Consider the following 18,606-nt stretch of genomic DNA (forward strand, 5'->3'; position numbering starts at 1 on the left):
CTAAATCTCGTAATCTCGCCTTGAAGTACTTAATTTGGCTCATAACTCATTTTAGGCTTAGTTGCTAATTATGGCTCTAGTTATGACAGCCTACCTGTGTATTTGTGTTGCAGATTACAGGGGAAGCGGTGGTGGCGGCGGCAGCGGCGGCGGGTACAGTAGCGGTCAGCACCAGAGGTACAACACTTGGCAGGATTCAAGTTACCCTTATAACTCCGGTTACAACTCCGGCGGGTGAGTACTACTCTGTGGCTTTGAATATGCTCTCCAGTGCGAATGCTGATAATAGCGTGCGAGTGATGCTTCTCAAAACTGTCACTTTCTGCTAGTTTTATTAACACAATAATTAGCGAAGGTATGTCGTGAAATTCACCCCGTATATCACTCGTTTATGTGTGTATCTACATAATATTGCGATGTATATCGGTTTGAATGTTTCTGAATTTTATTTATACAAGGACTCTAAACATGAAGAATTTATTGAAAATGACATTCATGCTTCTATCTTGTAAGTTAGTGTTATTATTTTGTAATGAGAGTACAGTCTAACATCGCGAACATCAGTATCTTTAAGTGTCGCGAAACTGAAAAACACTTTGATGTATAAAGTTGTCATTCTTTTCCTGTTACACTTTTACGCTTTCTCAGACGAAGTTTAAAGAGAAAGTATTGTGATGCAAAAAAAAAAAAAAAAATCAAAGATTTCGAAAATTTATAGAAAATGCACATTTCCAATATTACTTTTATCGAAAAAGTGGTTTTGGCCGTGCTATGTTTCTATCTTTCTGTATATCTACTATCTATGTACAGCAATGGCAAAAAAAAAAAAACGAACCGACCCTTGTAGCTGATTTCAGAGCCTTGTTCAATCCAGAGCACGATAGACTGGTAACTAAGGCTGGTATTCATAGTCGGCACTTTCTATCACCACTTTGCAAAGTGACACTTTTGACGAAAGTGGCTCTTTCATATTAGTGGTATTCATAGACGATTGAAGAAGTGCACTTTACAAAATGTCACTTTAAACCAGCAGAGTGTAGAGTTACAATTAAGTTGGTAACAGAAGTCTCACAATGCCTTTCAAAACAAGTGAACAAACGATAACAAATTAATGTATAACCCACAGATTATAATGCTTGTGATTAGAGTTGGGAGTCTAATTGATCGCGCGAGACAGAAAATATATATTTAAAGTTGTTTTATTTCAGTTTCTAGTTTTTGTTGCCGATAGTTTAGATTATTTCAGTCAGTTGAGATATATAATGTTTTATTAAATAGGCAGTGATACTGCTGGTGAAATTAGGTTAAGTTTTGTACAGTACATAGCTGATCCATTGATTTATATAGTTAGATTAGGTTTTGTGCATAACTTTTTCATTGATTTATATCGTTAAATTAGGTTTTGTATGTATCCATTCCACTGATTTATATAGCTAGGATATCTTTTATTGGTTTATATAGTTAGGTTAAGTTGGACTGAGTAGGTTAAGGTATATATATATATATATATATATATATATATATATATATATATCGTTAGGTTAGGTTTTATACGCATCTGCTTCATTGGTATATCATTTTATTCCCTCTATTTTCATGTTTGTCTTTTTCGTGAATAGTGAATGGAAGTGATAAGAATGAAATAAACACATTACTACTGCTATTATTATTACTTCTTTCTCTCTCTCTTGTCCATTATTGCTTGCTCCTCAGGAATATTTTGAATGCCAAGTTCTTCTACAATGCAAAACAAAATAGGCCTAGGCCTAATGGTACGAGATCTCTTTTCATGGTGAGGTTATGACTGCACATGAACTAGAGACAATAGGCCTATCTCAGCAGAAGCAGCCATATCAGATGTATTTCTTACCGGCATAAAAATATATATTATCAAAACAGTAATGATTATATCAAAATCAAGATAAATCTTATCTCAAAATACAGATAGTCAACAAAAATCAAAATCATTTTAAACCCAATATATAATTATGGAATCTGCTTAGAAAGCAGGCACGTGAGGTCTCTCAGTGCTCAATTTTAAGATAGTTACGCCTATATTAGATTGAAGTTAAATATTATTTAAGTTAAAAAATTCGTTTCAGTAATAAAAAAATAGGTTAGGCCTATATATGGGCATATCTACTTACATATCACTTCATCGAATTGAGGTTATAAATATACGAATGTTACAACAGAAATACCTAAACTATAATATTATAGATATTAATATATGGTACAGATCTGTAGCATAGAACTTTAATGCAGTCAATAACTGTATTATTGGAGGCACTGACAAACCTCTATTATTAGTTTTTGTCAACCGGCCATCGAAAAGATGAGCAGTCACAATAACAGTTTCTTTATCAAATTGGAACCGTTTTTTTTAAATTCTATAGCATTATAAAATTCCACGGGATTGTCTTTAGGCATATCCCTAATGTAGCGCTTTCGTACATTGTCCAATAATTGTGCCACCTCTTCCGCATGTTCTAATAAATAGTTCGACAACTTCCAAGACGTCCGCCATTTTTCTACAAAGTGACACTTTTCGGCTCAAAGTGTGGTCGGAAGTATCCTTTCATCGAAAGTGTTCCTTTGCACCAAAGTGTCGACTGTGCAACGGAAAAGTGATACTTTGCGTCTTCCAAATGACACTTTAATCGAAAGTGTCGACTATGAATACCAGCCTAAGACTTTCGTGGTTCATATCCTTCCCGGGAAGGAAACTTTTTTTTTGTTCCTTATTCAAATTTATTCCCAATACTTTTCGATTGCTGGTAAAATACATGTTCTGGGAATAATAAGTTAATTAAGTAGTAAAATATCGCTGCAATCGAAAAATATTGGGAATAAATTTGAATGAGGAAAGTCTTAGTTACCAATCTATCGTGCTCTGAGTGAACAAGGCTCTGACATCAGCTACAAGGGTCGGTCCGGTTTTTTTTTTTTGCCACTACTGTACAACATTATCTCCTAAACTATTGAACTAACTGATGTTAGGAGTCGTTGCATAGGCTACGTAAGACAAGAAAACTGTAAACGTTTGAGGAGGATTGGACGAGTTTACTGATGGGGTAACTATAGGCCTACTCACAAAGTTAAGAGGTTTGGAAAAGGTTGTTAAAAGGGTACAGCCATATCACGCACACATCCAATTTTTATTCCTGCTGTGACTGACAACATTGCGCATATGTGGAATGTTTGCACCTGAGGTCACTGCAATAACGAAAAGCAAATTTCCTTCACTTTCTAAAAATTTGTCCTTTTAGGAGTAAAAGAACGCACTAAATGTCTTAGATTAGTTTCACAGACAAACTACTCAGATTTATTTGTCACAATAGGGATACTGTTGACTGCAGTATGTATTTCATTTCCAGATTTTTGGTAACTCTTCTCCTAACTCTGCCCATTGCTTTTCGTGATTAAACACATCGTCTTTTGTCTGTTGACCAGAAATTTCATCGGGATCATTAACAATAAATTTCACTTCGCACTATCTTCGAAGACCATCATCCTTGCCTTGTTACAGAAAATATCGCCCAATCTTCCTCAAAGGTTTATAGTTTACTAGTCTTATGTATGTCATTGACTCCTGTGTCAGTTCTATAAAAAGTAAATAAATAACTCGAATTCGGTTGAATTCTTTCGTACATCGACAGAGGACATATCGACGTTACGAAATATAAAATAGAAAGGTGCTCAAAAATCGATTTTTAACTCCAGAGTGTTACCTTCGTTCCCGATTTAACTACTTATCCTCCAATCACAATATAAACACCAGGTCACAGGAGAGCCAAATACTAGTAATTCCTTCTCATAGAACATCTCACTATTCATCCTCTTTTACTGTCTCAGTCCCCCATGAATGGAATTCTCTACGTCTTTAAGATTAGGGACTGCCAGACAATAACTACTTTCAAGAAAAGGCTGAACGATTACTTACTGACGCAGGCAAATTGAAGTTATAATTATAATCATGATCGAGTTGAATAATCTAATTATATTTAGGTATGACTATTATTATTATTATTATTATTATTATTATTACATAATTATTTTATTGGTGTGTTGGGAAGATAAAAAGGATTGTCATTGCATTATATTAATTGTGTATTATATTGTATTAATTATGTTTTGTTTATAGCAATGTAGTAATTTTGTATCATACTGGTTGAGTGGAAGAGAAGGCCGAATTGCCTTAACTCTGCCAGTTAAAATAAACCATTATTATTATTATTATTATTATTATTATTATTATTATTATTATTATTATTATTATTAAATGCACATCATCATTGTCGCCGTCGTAATAATAGACCACACAGTTTAGATTCACTCCCTGTTCCGACTTCATAGTGCTGCTCTCTCCGGCCAACCTATTGCTTCCAGGGATGGGATAATATGATCATATTTGCGAACATTGCTTACAAAACGTACACACAAATTATGAGCACGTTGAAACGTATATCTGAAAGTCGTAAGATGTTGATGAAACATTATTAAATAGGCCTGATATAGCCTATCATGATTCTCAGTTCTTGAACTAATCCACCTTGAGTGTGAGTAAATGATTTGCAGATTCCTCCCGTCCTTCATCTGATCTTCATTTCTCTTAGGCCTAATCTGTTTTCGCTTCGACCAGGCAGATATATGCAGTGACAAATACTGTATGTTGGAAGATTTAATACAGGGTAGGCCAAAGAAACGGGAGATTTTAAAATAGTGAAATGTAACTTCAGACATTGTGTTAAACTAATTGTTATTATATAAAAATATAGATTATAGTATGTCATTTGCATCTAACGACTACTTCTTGAAAATAACCATTAGCATCCTCAAAGAAATATGGCCCAGTAATTCCTTAGGAAGAGACAGCACTCCAAACGGTTATCTTCTGTGAATGTAGGGACCGTTCATGAAGGTCATGAAGTTACCGTCGAATTTTCTGTGCATAATACCGAAAGTTGTGTTTACGAAACTGTTTAAATGAAAGTGAGCTTCATCAGACATCCATAAATTGGAAAGAGCATCTTCGTTTTCGATCTCACTCAAAAATCTTTCACAAAAAATGACAGGATTATTTAAGCCCTGGTGATTTAATTTATGCACAATCTGCAATTTGTATGGGTGACATTTTAAATCTTTATTGAGTATTCGTCGTACATTAGAGCGGCATGACTCCAGACTGAACGCGTCGGACTACTTACTAAAGCAAGTTTAACAGTCTCATTATTTTCAGGAGTAGGTTACTTGGACGTTTCTTCTTTAGTGCTGAGCATTTTCTTCTAAATTTCGAACACAGGTTTGATGATACTCGGACCGATATCATTGATACTAAATTGCAACTTTTCTTTTTTATTGTGCTCATCTCCTCTTCCTCGTTTTATTCCCCCTCCTCTTTTTTATTTCTTTTCGTCCGTATCTATTTCCTTCTTATATTCCTTGTTCACAACTTATTCTAAGGTTTATTCTCTTATCGTATTGTTTCCTTCTTTCTCTCATTTCGCCTTCCTTTCATTATCTTCTCATATTTCTCTTATTCTTCATTTTATTTCTCTCTATTCTTTCATATCTTCTTCCTCTATCTCTTCCTCATTTTCTTTTCCCTTTTTCTTCTTCGTCTCCTTTTTTCTGCTCATTTATGCTTCTTACGCTTGTTCTTCCTTTCTGCATCTCTTTTTCTTCCTCTTCACTCTCCTTTTGTTCCTCTTATTATTCTTCTCTTTAATTCTCTTGGTCTTTTTTTCCTTGCAGTTAATCTATCACATAGGCCTAGATGTTGAATTTATTGTAACTCTTACGAGGTAACCCCTGGTGTAAGCAACCTGCAGCGCATATTCTTTAGGTCGTTTTTCCTATTTTTATATGGAAAGTTATTGACCTTAGCAGAGTATGCTTGACGTGCAATATCTCCTGGTTCTATAGGCGTTTGGATACCCATGACCTATCAGATATAACGCTTGTCATTTTTCCTGTAAAAGTTGGGGCGGTCTAGTATTTTATTTAAAAACTCTTTGAACTAAGCGATAAACGTTTTTGTTTTTCACGTTAGACCTACTCGTAGATGAGAAGTCAGAGCGAGAGAAATGTTGAGAAAGAATGGAAATTACTCTTGTGAAGTGCATTACAAAATCTCGGAAATTGAAAAACTCGCTCTGCCCGTTTTTCAAACTTTTCCTCGATTTTGTAAAAAAGCACTTCCCAACCTTGTATCGTAATAATTAAAAGTGCTCTCTACTCAAAATCTTTACTAGTTACCGAGTTACGGCGAATTAAACAAAAGAGCGTTTTCTTTTAGCGGAGTATTCCTGAATCAACCTTTTTATCTGTTAAAATTTCAACGAAAAATACTTTCCTGAGCTTCTTGTACTTCGGCCTGAATAATTTATCCATCTTGAGCCGTTTTAAGTAGATGAATACTATACACAGTAGTAAATCTCAAACAAATTGCCATGTTTTAACACCGAATTAGGCATACGGTTAACTTCCTTCACGTCCACATTATCCTGCTAGAGATAGTGGGTTCCGCTATTGAAATAACGTGATGTGAATAGCTCTGATTGGCTCTTTCATCAATGACGTCAACATAGCGTTAGACGTTTAGCGGGCATCGAGGGTGCGAAAACTAATAACTTCACTGTGTTAATATTTAAATTATGGTGTTGTTTTACCTTATTCACTAATTTCGATGGTATTTGCATCATCTTCTGAATTCTTAAGATGAAGGTGATAATAACATCGAAACTAGTCAGTCAGGTAAAATAATACCATAATTTAAATATTAACACAGTGAAGTTGTAATTTATTTAATCCTAATAACAGTTCATGAGTGATTATGTGTTAAAAGAATGAAATCAAGAAAAGACTATACTTCTGTTTATTTTTCGTAATTTATTTCTTGCTAAGTAGCTTGTTGGATCTGTTGTCCCTACTACATTTAGGGCCTACTGGGAAAAAGGTGTTGTACTGGACATTTTCTCTTGATAATGAGAGAATCTTCTCATTACGAAATATATTGTACTGTATTACTGTGAAATACAAATCATTTAAAACGAAATCGGATAGATGTTAATTACTTTATCAGCTTTGATTGTGTAATGGATTATGGACTTTACATCACTAATAAAAATGTTGTAAACACATTCGTTACACAACTAGTTAGGTAATGGTACTTCTATTAAGCTTACGCAACTTGTTAGATAATGATACTTCTGTTACGCAACTAGTTAGGTAATGGTACTTCTATTATGCAACTAGTTAGATAATGATACTTCTATTACACAACTAGATGGGAAATGATACTCACGAAAGTATACCAGCATTATCTTCTCCGACAGACAAACTTTCTAAATTTCTAGACAAACTCTCTAAATATTTCTTGGAACACCAATCTTCAAAATTTTTATATTCCACTTCATATCTTACGCGGGATTTCGATGGTACTAAACATTCAATATTGCAGAATTTGCAGCATTTTCAATATCTGAATCTTCGTTTGAACTCATTTGAACAATGTTTGTTTATTTATCCTAGTAGGCCTACTTACGTTCTTTTGTTATAAACTGAAACCTATCGTGTTCAAAACTAATAAAAACAAACATAAACGAATTCCCTCTCGCAGGAAGAAACTAATAATAATAATAATAATAATAATAATAATAATAATAATAATAATACAATCGCCTCTCCATAAAAGACGTGTTCAAAAGTAATAAAAATAATATAAACACTTTTATTTAAAAAAGTATAATATATTTTTATCAAAGTGAATAGGACGTACGATATACTTATCGTAACTTCATATTTCAATACAAGACTGGAAAGTTGTCAACTCTTATGCAATGCATAGGTTACTGCAGAAGCTATGTTTACTGTAAAAAATGACATTGACTTTATAAAATCAGGCGGAAATGTTTCTTGATTGCCTTTTTTTTTCTAGTTATAATTTTGTCTACAGAAATCTAGCAACTTGCACGTCATGGGCTTTATTTTCTTGTGTACGCAGAATGAGAAGCGTTGTCATCAACATTGTCATAGATGATTCGTAACAGTTTAAGTAGGCCTAGTCTTCTCCTATCTGTAGAAGAATCCTATTCGGATATAGCAGCAGTATCACAATTTGTGGACACCGTATGACACTGCATAGGGAACCTGGACACGAATTTTACTGCGTCATTCTATTTTCATGGACATTAGGTGTGTAAATGTAAATGTCTACCGCTTTTTTTTTCTTTTCACGGCACTCATTGTTTTTACTGTTGGTTCTACATGCACATTATTTTGATGATGAAAATGTACCTAGAATGTTGTGTTTAGAAACGCCCTGTCCTATATGCACACACATAGCCCAGTGTACGCGACAGAAACATGATTGATGGGATGTTTTGTTGGCGAACTCTGGGGGGGTTTGCAAAACTCGCGTATCCTACGTGAATGAAATGATCCATCAAATTTAAAACAACGGTCAAGTCAACGAGAAGTGTGCCTGATGCAATGGAGTGTTGACGTGTATATGTATTGTAAAGCTGACCAACAGGGTTGTTGTAGTTGTTCGTTATGGCATTATCAACCTGGTGGTGGATGCTGACATACCGGCCACTTCGTCAGTCCATCCAGCTACTGATGCTGTGTTATTCCTGCAGCTAGAGATACCACGTGATACAGCCTCTGAGTATCACATTTCCATATTTCTGCGTAATAATAATAATGATAATAATAATAATAATAATAATAATAATAAATGTACAATTAAGAGCAGAACGAAAGAGTCATTTATGCAACAAGTGTAAAATTGCAGCAAAAATAATCAGTATATACGACCAAGATGTCTAACAAATCACTGTTCAAATGCACTGTTATATTTGATTATAGATCCCACAGTTTTTGAACTAACGATTTGAAATTTGATATAATTATTTAAAATAAATTTATGTATTTTCAGTCATAATTACAATATCGTCACATCACAGAAAGTCCAGTTATAAACCGATCTAACGTAACGTGATATTATAGAAGAAAAGGAAAATTTTCACATGACCTGTTAGAGAGATATGAACCTAAAATGTTGTACACATTTGTAAAAGTTTACTTCAGCGGTTAAATTCCGTTTATATTTCTAATTTATATAGTTCAAAATATTAATGTTCGAATGTGGACTTTCGCGGCCGGCGATAATTGGGTGAGAGTTATTCGTAGTAATTGGCCGCGGTCTACTGGCGATGTTACGACCAGACGTTTCGTCTACAGTCGCGGTAGACATCGTCAGTGGCGAGGCAGTCTAGGACGTAGTGATCTCCTAAGCGTTCCAGGGGCAACTGGTGTTTAAATATTAAAATACTATATTTTTATTGTAGAAATAAAGAAAATCTTTATAAATAATAAGATTTTATTAATCTCATTAACACCTTCAAAGTTCCACCTGTGTTGTATCTAACAAATCCTTGTAGACAGAATTTTAAAGTATTATTTACAGTAGTTGCTTTTATATACACAATAAAATATGTAGGCCTAGCCCTTTATGAAAAAAATATCAACTTACTACTTTATCTTCTCGTAAGTAAAGTAGCCTACTTTAAATTGGAAATCTGTCAACAGAAAAAATTTGTACTATTGAATAATAAAGAGATGTGTAAAATTTATTTACTTTATCTCAAATAGTTTTTCAGAAAATATTCCTTAAGTGTAAAAAATTGCAACTTTCGGAAAATGAAGCATGAAGTTTAGGATTATATAGAAGAGTGGCGTGACACCATGGCAGCTAATAATTATTTTGAGGCACTTCCTGATAAATTTCAAAATAAAATTTTGGTAACCTAATCTTTAAACACCAGGAATGAAATAAAAATAAAAATAAAAAAATCTCATTTTTGGCCATTTTCTTTTAAATCTCTCTTTAATTAAGACATTCTATTAGGCTATAGCCAAAATTGTGCACAAAAACTTAGCCATAAATATTTGCTGTTAATAAATAATTTAATAAATAAATAATGTAGACCTACATTATCCGTACCTTACAGTCATTGCGTACAGCATACCAGAACAGCGGTTTCCAACCTATAGTCCGCGGACCCGTGGGCGGGAGGAGTCCGCGAGTGATTCGAAAGGGGTCCAGACGTCATTCAGCGCGTCAATTTTCGTAATTTTATTATTAATTAATGCTGAGTTCTTGGCAATAAAGCCATTAACTCTCTTGCTCTCCAATATAGGAGATAGATGTAGCTTTCGGAGACTTACACGTTACTTTACATGTGTAATTTATTTGCTTATCGTATAGGTTATTGTGATGTACCAATGTAGGAATTCTGCATTACCATATGATGATAGATGAGTGGAGCGGAGAAAAGTTCTCTCCGGCACCGGGACTCGAACCCGGGTTTTCAGCTCTACGTGCTGACGCTTTATCCACTGAGATACATCGGATTCCAGTTCCGATGCCGGATTGAATTCTCTCGGTTTAAGTTCCACCTCTTGGTTTCCCTTTAGTGGCCAACCGTCATGCACTATGTCACATGTGTGACAGTGACACAATGGCCAACACACTATGTGCAGAGGTGCACTTATTACGAGTGACCATGTGGCCGGGATCTGACGGAATATCAATATGATATACGTAAATAATCCGTACTGCCTACATCCTCCTCCACCTTTCAGAGACGCTAGCACATAAACAAAGCGTTTTTGGACATGGGTTTATTAACAAAATATGATCACATGGTACCCATCTACCTACCATCGAGCCTTGTAGCATAGTTTTTTACACCCTATATACTGCAAGGTTAATGAAATTACGAGCAACTAAGGTTTAGATGTTATTGGTGATTACGGATACTGCAAGTTATTTTTTTTTTTTTTAATAGAAGAAGTACTTGTCAAATTTTTGTTAAATATGATTATTGTTTTGGCAAATATTTTTGTATTTTTTACTAGCAAAATAAATAATTTACGTTTTTCTATCACATAAAAATCCGCTCCCTAGTAATGACATGAATTTTCAGGCCCTCAGTTGAAATATCATCTTGCTGAACTGCCAGTAGAATGTCGTAAAGACAGATCTTTATACTTTCGTAATTACATAGATTTATTTTGGTGAAAACTTGAAGAACAGTGTTCCTAAAATATTCTGAAATATACGGACTATGGAAAATCTCTTGAAATCGAAAAGTGTGGAAATGATACAAATATTATGTTTACAAATTTTTGCATCCTATTTTTACAGTTTGTAATTCCGTGACAAAAAATATATATAAACTGCATAAACTGGATAGCTTTCGTATGAAGAATATCCTCAGACATTGGCAGCCAGTACACCGAGCGAGACGACTGTATCAGCAACGAACAAAGATCATGCTTACACTGGTTGTTAAAATAGTACTCGTAAGCCTGTGAATGATTCTGCCTCTCGTAGAGAAGCTTAGCAAATAATAGTAACAGTAATCATGCATTACAAAAAATGCACTACTTGAGGCTCAGTACGCAACTTGGCATCATGCATATAACATGTTGTTAATGAAATCATTGTGTATTAGAATGTTCAACATTATTTCAGGAATTAGGCTTACTTCTATAAGATACTTTTTCGTTGAGTAATTTTGTGTGTGTTTTTCTTTTGCTACACAACATATTGTTTAATTAATGAGTGACAGACGCTAGAAATAAAGTGATTTGAATGAAGTTTTCTCTTAGAATTACGTATTTTGCATTGCTTTTATAGAACGCACAGTTTCCGAGAAACTGATATGAGCGAAAAAAAAAAAAAACAAACAAACAGAAACAAAAAAGCCTCCATATTGTATACTTACTTACAAAATAGAGTTTTAAATTTGAGTGTCTTAAGCTTAATAGGTCACGACTACAAGATTAAATACGTGCAATTATGTTAAACTCTGAATAATTCCAGACACGAGATAAATAGGACTACCTACAAGTTTGAGTAATATTTAGCAACATATAAAAGTAAGCACCACTTCAAAGACTTTATTGTGCGATTTTTAATACCCCTTTCTATGTCAGTTACAACAAAAGTCGTCGCTTCAATGAAATAATTGCAATGCACATTATTTATTAATGAAAGAAATTATTGTTGTTTTTGTCTTAATTAATAAACTTATAGTGTCGCTGAGTGAGCTGCACATCGAGAAACTCTGCACTACGTTAGAATCCATAAATTATTTAGCCTATATTAATAAATTAATTATTCGCCATTTACTGTATTTAGTTGCTATAGCTATCGGTCGTCTGCTACGAAGGTGGCTTTTGCCCATGCAAAATAACGTGATCTCCCGTGGCCGCTTAAGTACACCGGTTGTATTTATTATGTAGAATTCTCACATCAAATAAGCGTAAATGAATTCATTTCATTATACAAACCAAAATTATAATTGAGAGTAGTATACAGCATGGACGGTTTTTGGGGTAGTGCCAGTGTGCCATGGCACCGCCAATGAAAGAAAAAAAATAATATCCTAAAAAGTAGTTGTAATAGTTTTCTACACATTTTATTCGTATTTCATCTGAACGAGCGCGCGCACAGATCGGGACGCAATCTTGCAGCGTTTCTCCGATCGTTGGAGCCACTTCGGTGTGGCACTGCCTACGTCCATATAACACTGGACAAAAGGCTACTGATTCTAGTTATATGCGTTTCTTATGGCAGACTCTGAGCCGAATTCAATTTGACTCAGTATAGTTATGAAATAGTTATGGTTCTTTGTAGAAAGATAAATATTTTTTCATATTATGTAAAACTGTTTGTTAATGTGTAATATTTGTTTTTTTTTTTTGTTGTTGTTTTGTTTTTTTTTGTTTTTTTTTTTTTTTTGCGGCAACTAAATATCGCGACACTGTTGCTATAGTATTGATGCTTTTGTTAACGATACATGAGATCTGTGCAGGACATGAACATGTGTCATTCAGGCCGCTGCCTTGGATTTATCTCGTGTGTTCTTGCCAGTAATTTTACTAGTTATAAAAGTTATTTGTATTTGACTTACAATACTGTGAAAGTTTTGCATTATCTAAATTTCGTTATTAGTTTCGAAAATGTTATTGTAACTGTTACTAGATGCATTATTAACTGTGCACCTGGTAAAATAGCTGGTTTAATTAATGTTTTATTCAACATAATGTAAACGTGAGCTGCGATTATCAATTTCACTAGGGAATTTGCGTACAATCTTTTTTCATTTTTGGCACCACCACTAGAATGCCTCACCGGCCGCCACTGGTATACAGATCTGTTGTAATAAGGAAGTAGAATATGCTCACAATAGGCCTATTGTACATTTCAACGCTCACTTGCTGAATAAAGTTCATTGGCACGGTAAGTCGAGGAAAATGTTTTTCTTCCGTCTTTTCGGAAAATTTAAAAGTTTAAGAGATATAAGTAGAGACCAGATTTTGAAGGAAATCCCCTTTTTTTATTTCAACGCGAAACATGAAATAATCACGATGTTCAAAACTATCTTGTACCGACCAAATTATGTGGTTTTGACTTCCCTTTTTTTCCCTTTTTTAGTCCATATTCTCTTTTTCCCCCTTTTTTAAAACCTCTCATTTTGGTCCTTTTTTAACAGTAGGGCCTATATCGCAAACATTTAGATAGGCCTAATTGCCCTATATTTTTTCCGATAGGCCTATGAGCAAGCGAAAATAAATATCGTTCTTCTTCTGATTCCAGACATTGAAAAACTAATAAAGTGTGCTGATTTAGAGTTCGGGATAAAAAGAAAATTTTTACCTCTGATTTCAGTTGATGTACAGCGGTCATTTTCTGTTTATAAAGACATTCTGCATTCAAAGAGACAGAATCATATTGAAACATATTGAAATGTTGAATGTAATCAAATACAACACTTTCCTTATGTTGTGATGCGATAAATATAAGCTTGTGTGTGCTATGTGTATCCATGAATGTCCTGAAGTGTGTTTTCAATTAAAATAGCACCCTTTTGAAAGAGTAATGGATTCGTTTTCTGACCATATAAAAAACAACACGTTCCTTGTGTTGTGAAGAGATAAATCTAAGCTTGTGTGTGGTATGTATATTCATGTATGTGCTGAAGTGTGTTTTGGGGAGTAATATAGTCCTTTTTCAAGTCCTTTTTTTTTTTTTTTGACTATAACTTTCCCTTTTTTGTCCTTTTTTTGGTGAAAAGTTTTCCCTTTAAAATCCGGTCTCTAGATATAAGAAATTTATAACATTAACTAGACATCTTTGATAGAATGTATCAAATAATATTAATTTCACATACTTTATTGTTTTACAATGTTATTTAACCACCTGTGTAAGAAACTGTGACTTTTGAATGTCACCAAAAATTGTTTTAATCTAGACTTTCTTGAAATTTGACTGCCAAGAACTTAAATTTAATTATATTGAAGAAGACTATGTACTGAGTTTTGATCAAAAATTTGTCGTGCGCCGGTCTCTGTTGACGTCCCTCTGGCGTGTCGACGTTTAGAGAGGGGAAACGGGACTGACGGGAAAAGAAGATCGAAGCTTTTTGGGGAGATGATGCAACAATGTTAGGCCCCACGTTGAGCGCCACTTGTCGCAAGCCGATCGCCGTTGACGTCCCTCTGGCGTGTCTTCGACGTGTGGAAAGGAGGAACGGGAGTGCAGGACAAGAAGGCTGAAGCTTGTGGATGGGTTGATGATGCGAGATTATGATTAAGATAAAGAAAGATTGTTTTAAATAATATTTGTTTATTAATAACAAGAAAAAGGTTAGATATTTTCCCTTTGGTTCTAGACGTAGAGGAATCATTGACGTTTTTCGTTGTAGAAGGGATGAATAATGATCTCGGGTTTCCCTTGCTTATTTTTGCGATACTTGAAATCTTCACTAGAGACGCTCTTGAAGGGAAAATCAGTGTAAGTTACTTATTTTGTTCCGTGAAAGATGAGGGAAATTAATTGATTAATGCATAGTGTTCTGCCGAGGGCAGGTCTTTCACTGCAAACCCAGCATTCTCCAATCTTTCCTATTTCCTGCCTTCCTCTTAGTCTCCGCGTGTGATCCTATGATCCATGTACCTTAATATTACGCGAGGAAAATAAAATTCTAAAAAAAAAAAAAAAATCCTGATATCTTTTGGGGGGGGGGGCAGAATTTCTCAAGAGGCAGATTACGCGAGTAAATATTTTATATCGATGTTGTTCAACATCAATCTCGTATGTCAAGAAAAATGAATGAAATGATAGATTATTTCTCTTTATCTCTTACTTACTGGCTTTTAAGGAACCCGGAGGTTCATTGCCGCCCTCACATAAGCCCGCCATTGGTCCCTATCCTGAGCAAGATTAGGCCTAATCCAGTTTCTACCATCATATCCCACATCCCTCAAATCCATTTTAATATTATCTACCCACCTACGTCTCGGCCTCCCCAAAGGTCTTTTTCCTTCCGGCCTCCCAACTAACACTCTATATGCATTTCTGGAATCGCCCATACGTGCTACATGCCCTGCCCATCTCAAACGTCTGGATTTTATGTTCCTAATTATGTCAGGTGAATTATACAAAGCTTTCTCTTTATCTCCATAAAAAAAAGTGTTCCCGAAGTTTCTGCAAACACATCTTATGTCCAGGCATGGGTACAGACTTTACAAGATGATGTTTAAGTAACCTCTTACGTTAGATATTAAAATGTATTTTTGCTCTCCTGTAAATTTAATATTTAAACATACGCGAATGCTGTTCAATACCATCGATATGCGATTTACATTGTTATTCTCTTTATTTCGATACAGGTGAAAAACGGGCTTTGAAGTTATTTTTCAAAAGCGAGTATATTGTCTGTCAATATTTTGTCAGTCGCTTACTAGCCTGTATCAATTTGAAAATTCTGTAGGATTTCTTTTTAATATGTACTCAAGATGTCCCAGAGGAGTAGGTCTACATTTACGAATTAATGTTTTAAAATATTTTGCCTTCATTAAACTGTTCAAACGGAATGTTGCTTCATTTTTGAGCTTCCCCCATTTCACCATCAATAAAATTAAATACGTCCCTTTGCTATTTATAGAAGAACAACATAATTAAGAGTTGTAATATTCTTCCAATCAATATGAAACGGCACGTCGCTAAGAACGAGGCAGCAAATAGCCTTAGCTCGTGTAATGTGTTAGGTCCTCGCCCCTCCCCCGGTGTGGGCTGGGTCTATATTGTATTGTTACCCCAGTCAGGTAGTTACATGGAAATGGAATTTGCTTAATTTGCATCAAATGGCCTGGGAATTGATGCGCTGTTTAGATAGTGAACTGCAGTACCAGGCGTGTCCCAGAGTAAATTGAATTGTGCGTTGCGTTGCGGGAAACATCAGGGGTTGCACGGCAAAGCAGAGGGTTGCTTGCTTGCGCTCAATCTAATTTCGCTTGTTTGCTATAACTAACTGTATTTTGCTAACAGAGTGATGGACAGACTCCCGATACATCCAATTCGTGTTCACAGAGGCCTTCCTGCCTATTGGTCGCTCTTATATAAGCCTTCCCTTGCCGTGTATGTTTGTTTGTTTCGACTGTCCGTATTTGAAGTTATTCTCGCATTTGGTTGCTTTTGTGTAAATTAACAATATCGATTTACCTCGTGACAGTACTTCACATTTCGAATGATTATATAGTGACTTAGCGCGGTCATTATATAACTTGGAGTCTTAATTGAAGTAGGGTTTTAGATATACGCTACACGAACTAGGCTATTGAATAGATATTGTCACTGTAATTGTGTGAAGTAATCTTAATTGAAATAGAGCTGTAGATATATGCTACACATAACTGATCTGAATATATATTATTTCATTCAGATAAAGTAAAGTTTCAGATATAGGCCTGCCTACGCTTAAAAATAACAAATATTTGAATGAATGTTGCCATCGTCATTGTGTAATATAATCTTAATTGAAATGTAAGTTTTAGATATAAGCCCACAGTGCAGAAAACAAACTGTTTTCGGCTGCTCGAAACAGTGTAATTATTTAACCATGTTAATTCACTATAACTATGTCTAATGTTTGCTATTCTGAGTATTTTAAAGATGTCAATACAGTAGAAGCCCGATTATCCGTCACCCTATTAACCGATTGTTGGAGTATGCGTCTGTCATTCTCTCCTATTTTTGTTACAGAAAAATTATTGAGTACTGCACAATACATTAGTACGTATTTTTTATAGAGAGTGATATTACAAGCCTCTGTCCTTACACATTATGATCTACTGTTCGAGTGACCTGTTTAATTTCTCTGCGAAACGTCTTCCAGAAATGCCAAAAGAATACAATATGTTGTGCTAAGTATCGAAGAGAAGTGCATATAATTGAGTGGTTTTGGAAAAGAGGAACCGTGGTTCATCTCACATCGGAATACGGGATTGGAGTTACAACTATGCGAGATTTAATAACAAAAAAAAAGGATAAAGTGTATAAATTACTTAAATCTATAACATGAGACCTAGGTCTATACTTTTCCTATCTTTCCACAGAAATCCATCATAGGAAGTTCCGTTGACCCTTAGGAATCCGTCACTGACATTCATTCATTCATTCATAGTGTTCTGTCACTGCAAACCTAGCATTCTCCAGTCTTTCCTATTTTCTGCGTTTCTCTTAGTCTCCGTATATGATCCATATATCTTAATGCCGTATGTTGTTTGATTTCTTCTGCCACGAACTCTTCATCCGTTCACCATTCCTTCCAGTGAATCCTTCAGTAGACAATTTATTCTCAGTCAGTGACCCAACCAATTCCTTTTTCTCTTCCTGATCAGTTTCAACATTATTCTTTCTTCACCCACTCTTTCCAATAGAGCTATTATACGTAAAACTTCTGATCCATTATCTAATATGTTAAAACACATGACCACGGAGAAAATTACCGAAACTGCATTATGCAACACTTAATTTATGAAAGTCTTCTATAGTACGGATTATCCGATTTTTTCGATTAACCGTTCAGCCAACCCCCTTCATTACAACGGATAATAGAAGTTCTACTGTACTGTCATTCTACTGTTGGTTTTTCTCATAGTAGATTTCGTACATGTATACACAATTTGAGCAGTTGACGTTGGAGATTTTATCGAAATTATTTGAATGGATCAACGAAAATTGTGATTAAAATTGTGTCGTAGACCTATCTATTAAGTCGGGAATGCGCTTTTCGCTGCAACATGTTTGTTAATAGTAATGTTAAACGAATGTGATTTCCAATTTTTTCTTACTTTGTAGAAGTTGGAACTTTCATTAAAATCCTTAAAATTGGGTCAACCAAACTATAATGAACATTGACTCGTAGGCCTTTACGTTGAATAGGAAATTTGTATTAAGTTGTGGAATGTTTTGTTGATGGTAATGCTGGATGAAATATGATTTCAACTACTACCTTCTGTTATTAACACACAGGCAGCAGTTGAAATCACATTCAGAAGGAAGATGCTTTAATCCCTCCCCCCCCCCCCCAAATCTCTGGGTTTTAATAATGGATATCTTTGAATATAAGCTGAGTTACAGCTGATCGTGTCGTCTTTTTCTTCTGCTCTTTCAAAGATTAGATTTCTATCCATTTCGAGATGAAAGAACAACTACACATACTGCTGGCTTCGTCTTATATCCCG

The 18,606-nt window shown here is 34.9% G+C and overlaps 1 protein-coding gene across 1 annotated transcript in view; it reads left to right on the top strand.

Moving 5' to 3' along the window:
* The window catches only part of Rat1 (5'-3' exoribonuclease 2 Rat1), a 217,567-nt gene that overhangs the window by 189,053 nt on the left and 9,908 nt on the right, over window positions 1-18,606 (top strand). The window contains exon 19 of the mRNA XM_069815987.1: window positions 114-234. Coding sequence (XP_069672088.1) covers window positions 114-234 — 121 coding nt within the window. The remainder of the gene's footprint in view (window positions 1-113; window positions 235-18,606) is intronic.

This window comes from Periplaneta americana, chromosome 17 (assembly GCF_040183065.1).
Source record: "Periplaneta americana isolate PAMFEO1 chromosome 17, P.americana_PAMFEO1_priV1, whole genome shotgun sequence".
Classification (NCBI taxonomy): Eukaryota; Metazoa; Arthropoda; class Insecta; order Blattodea; family Blattidae; genus Periplaneta; species Periplaneta americana.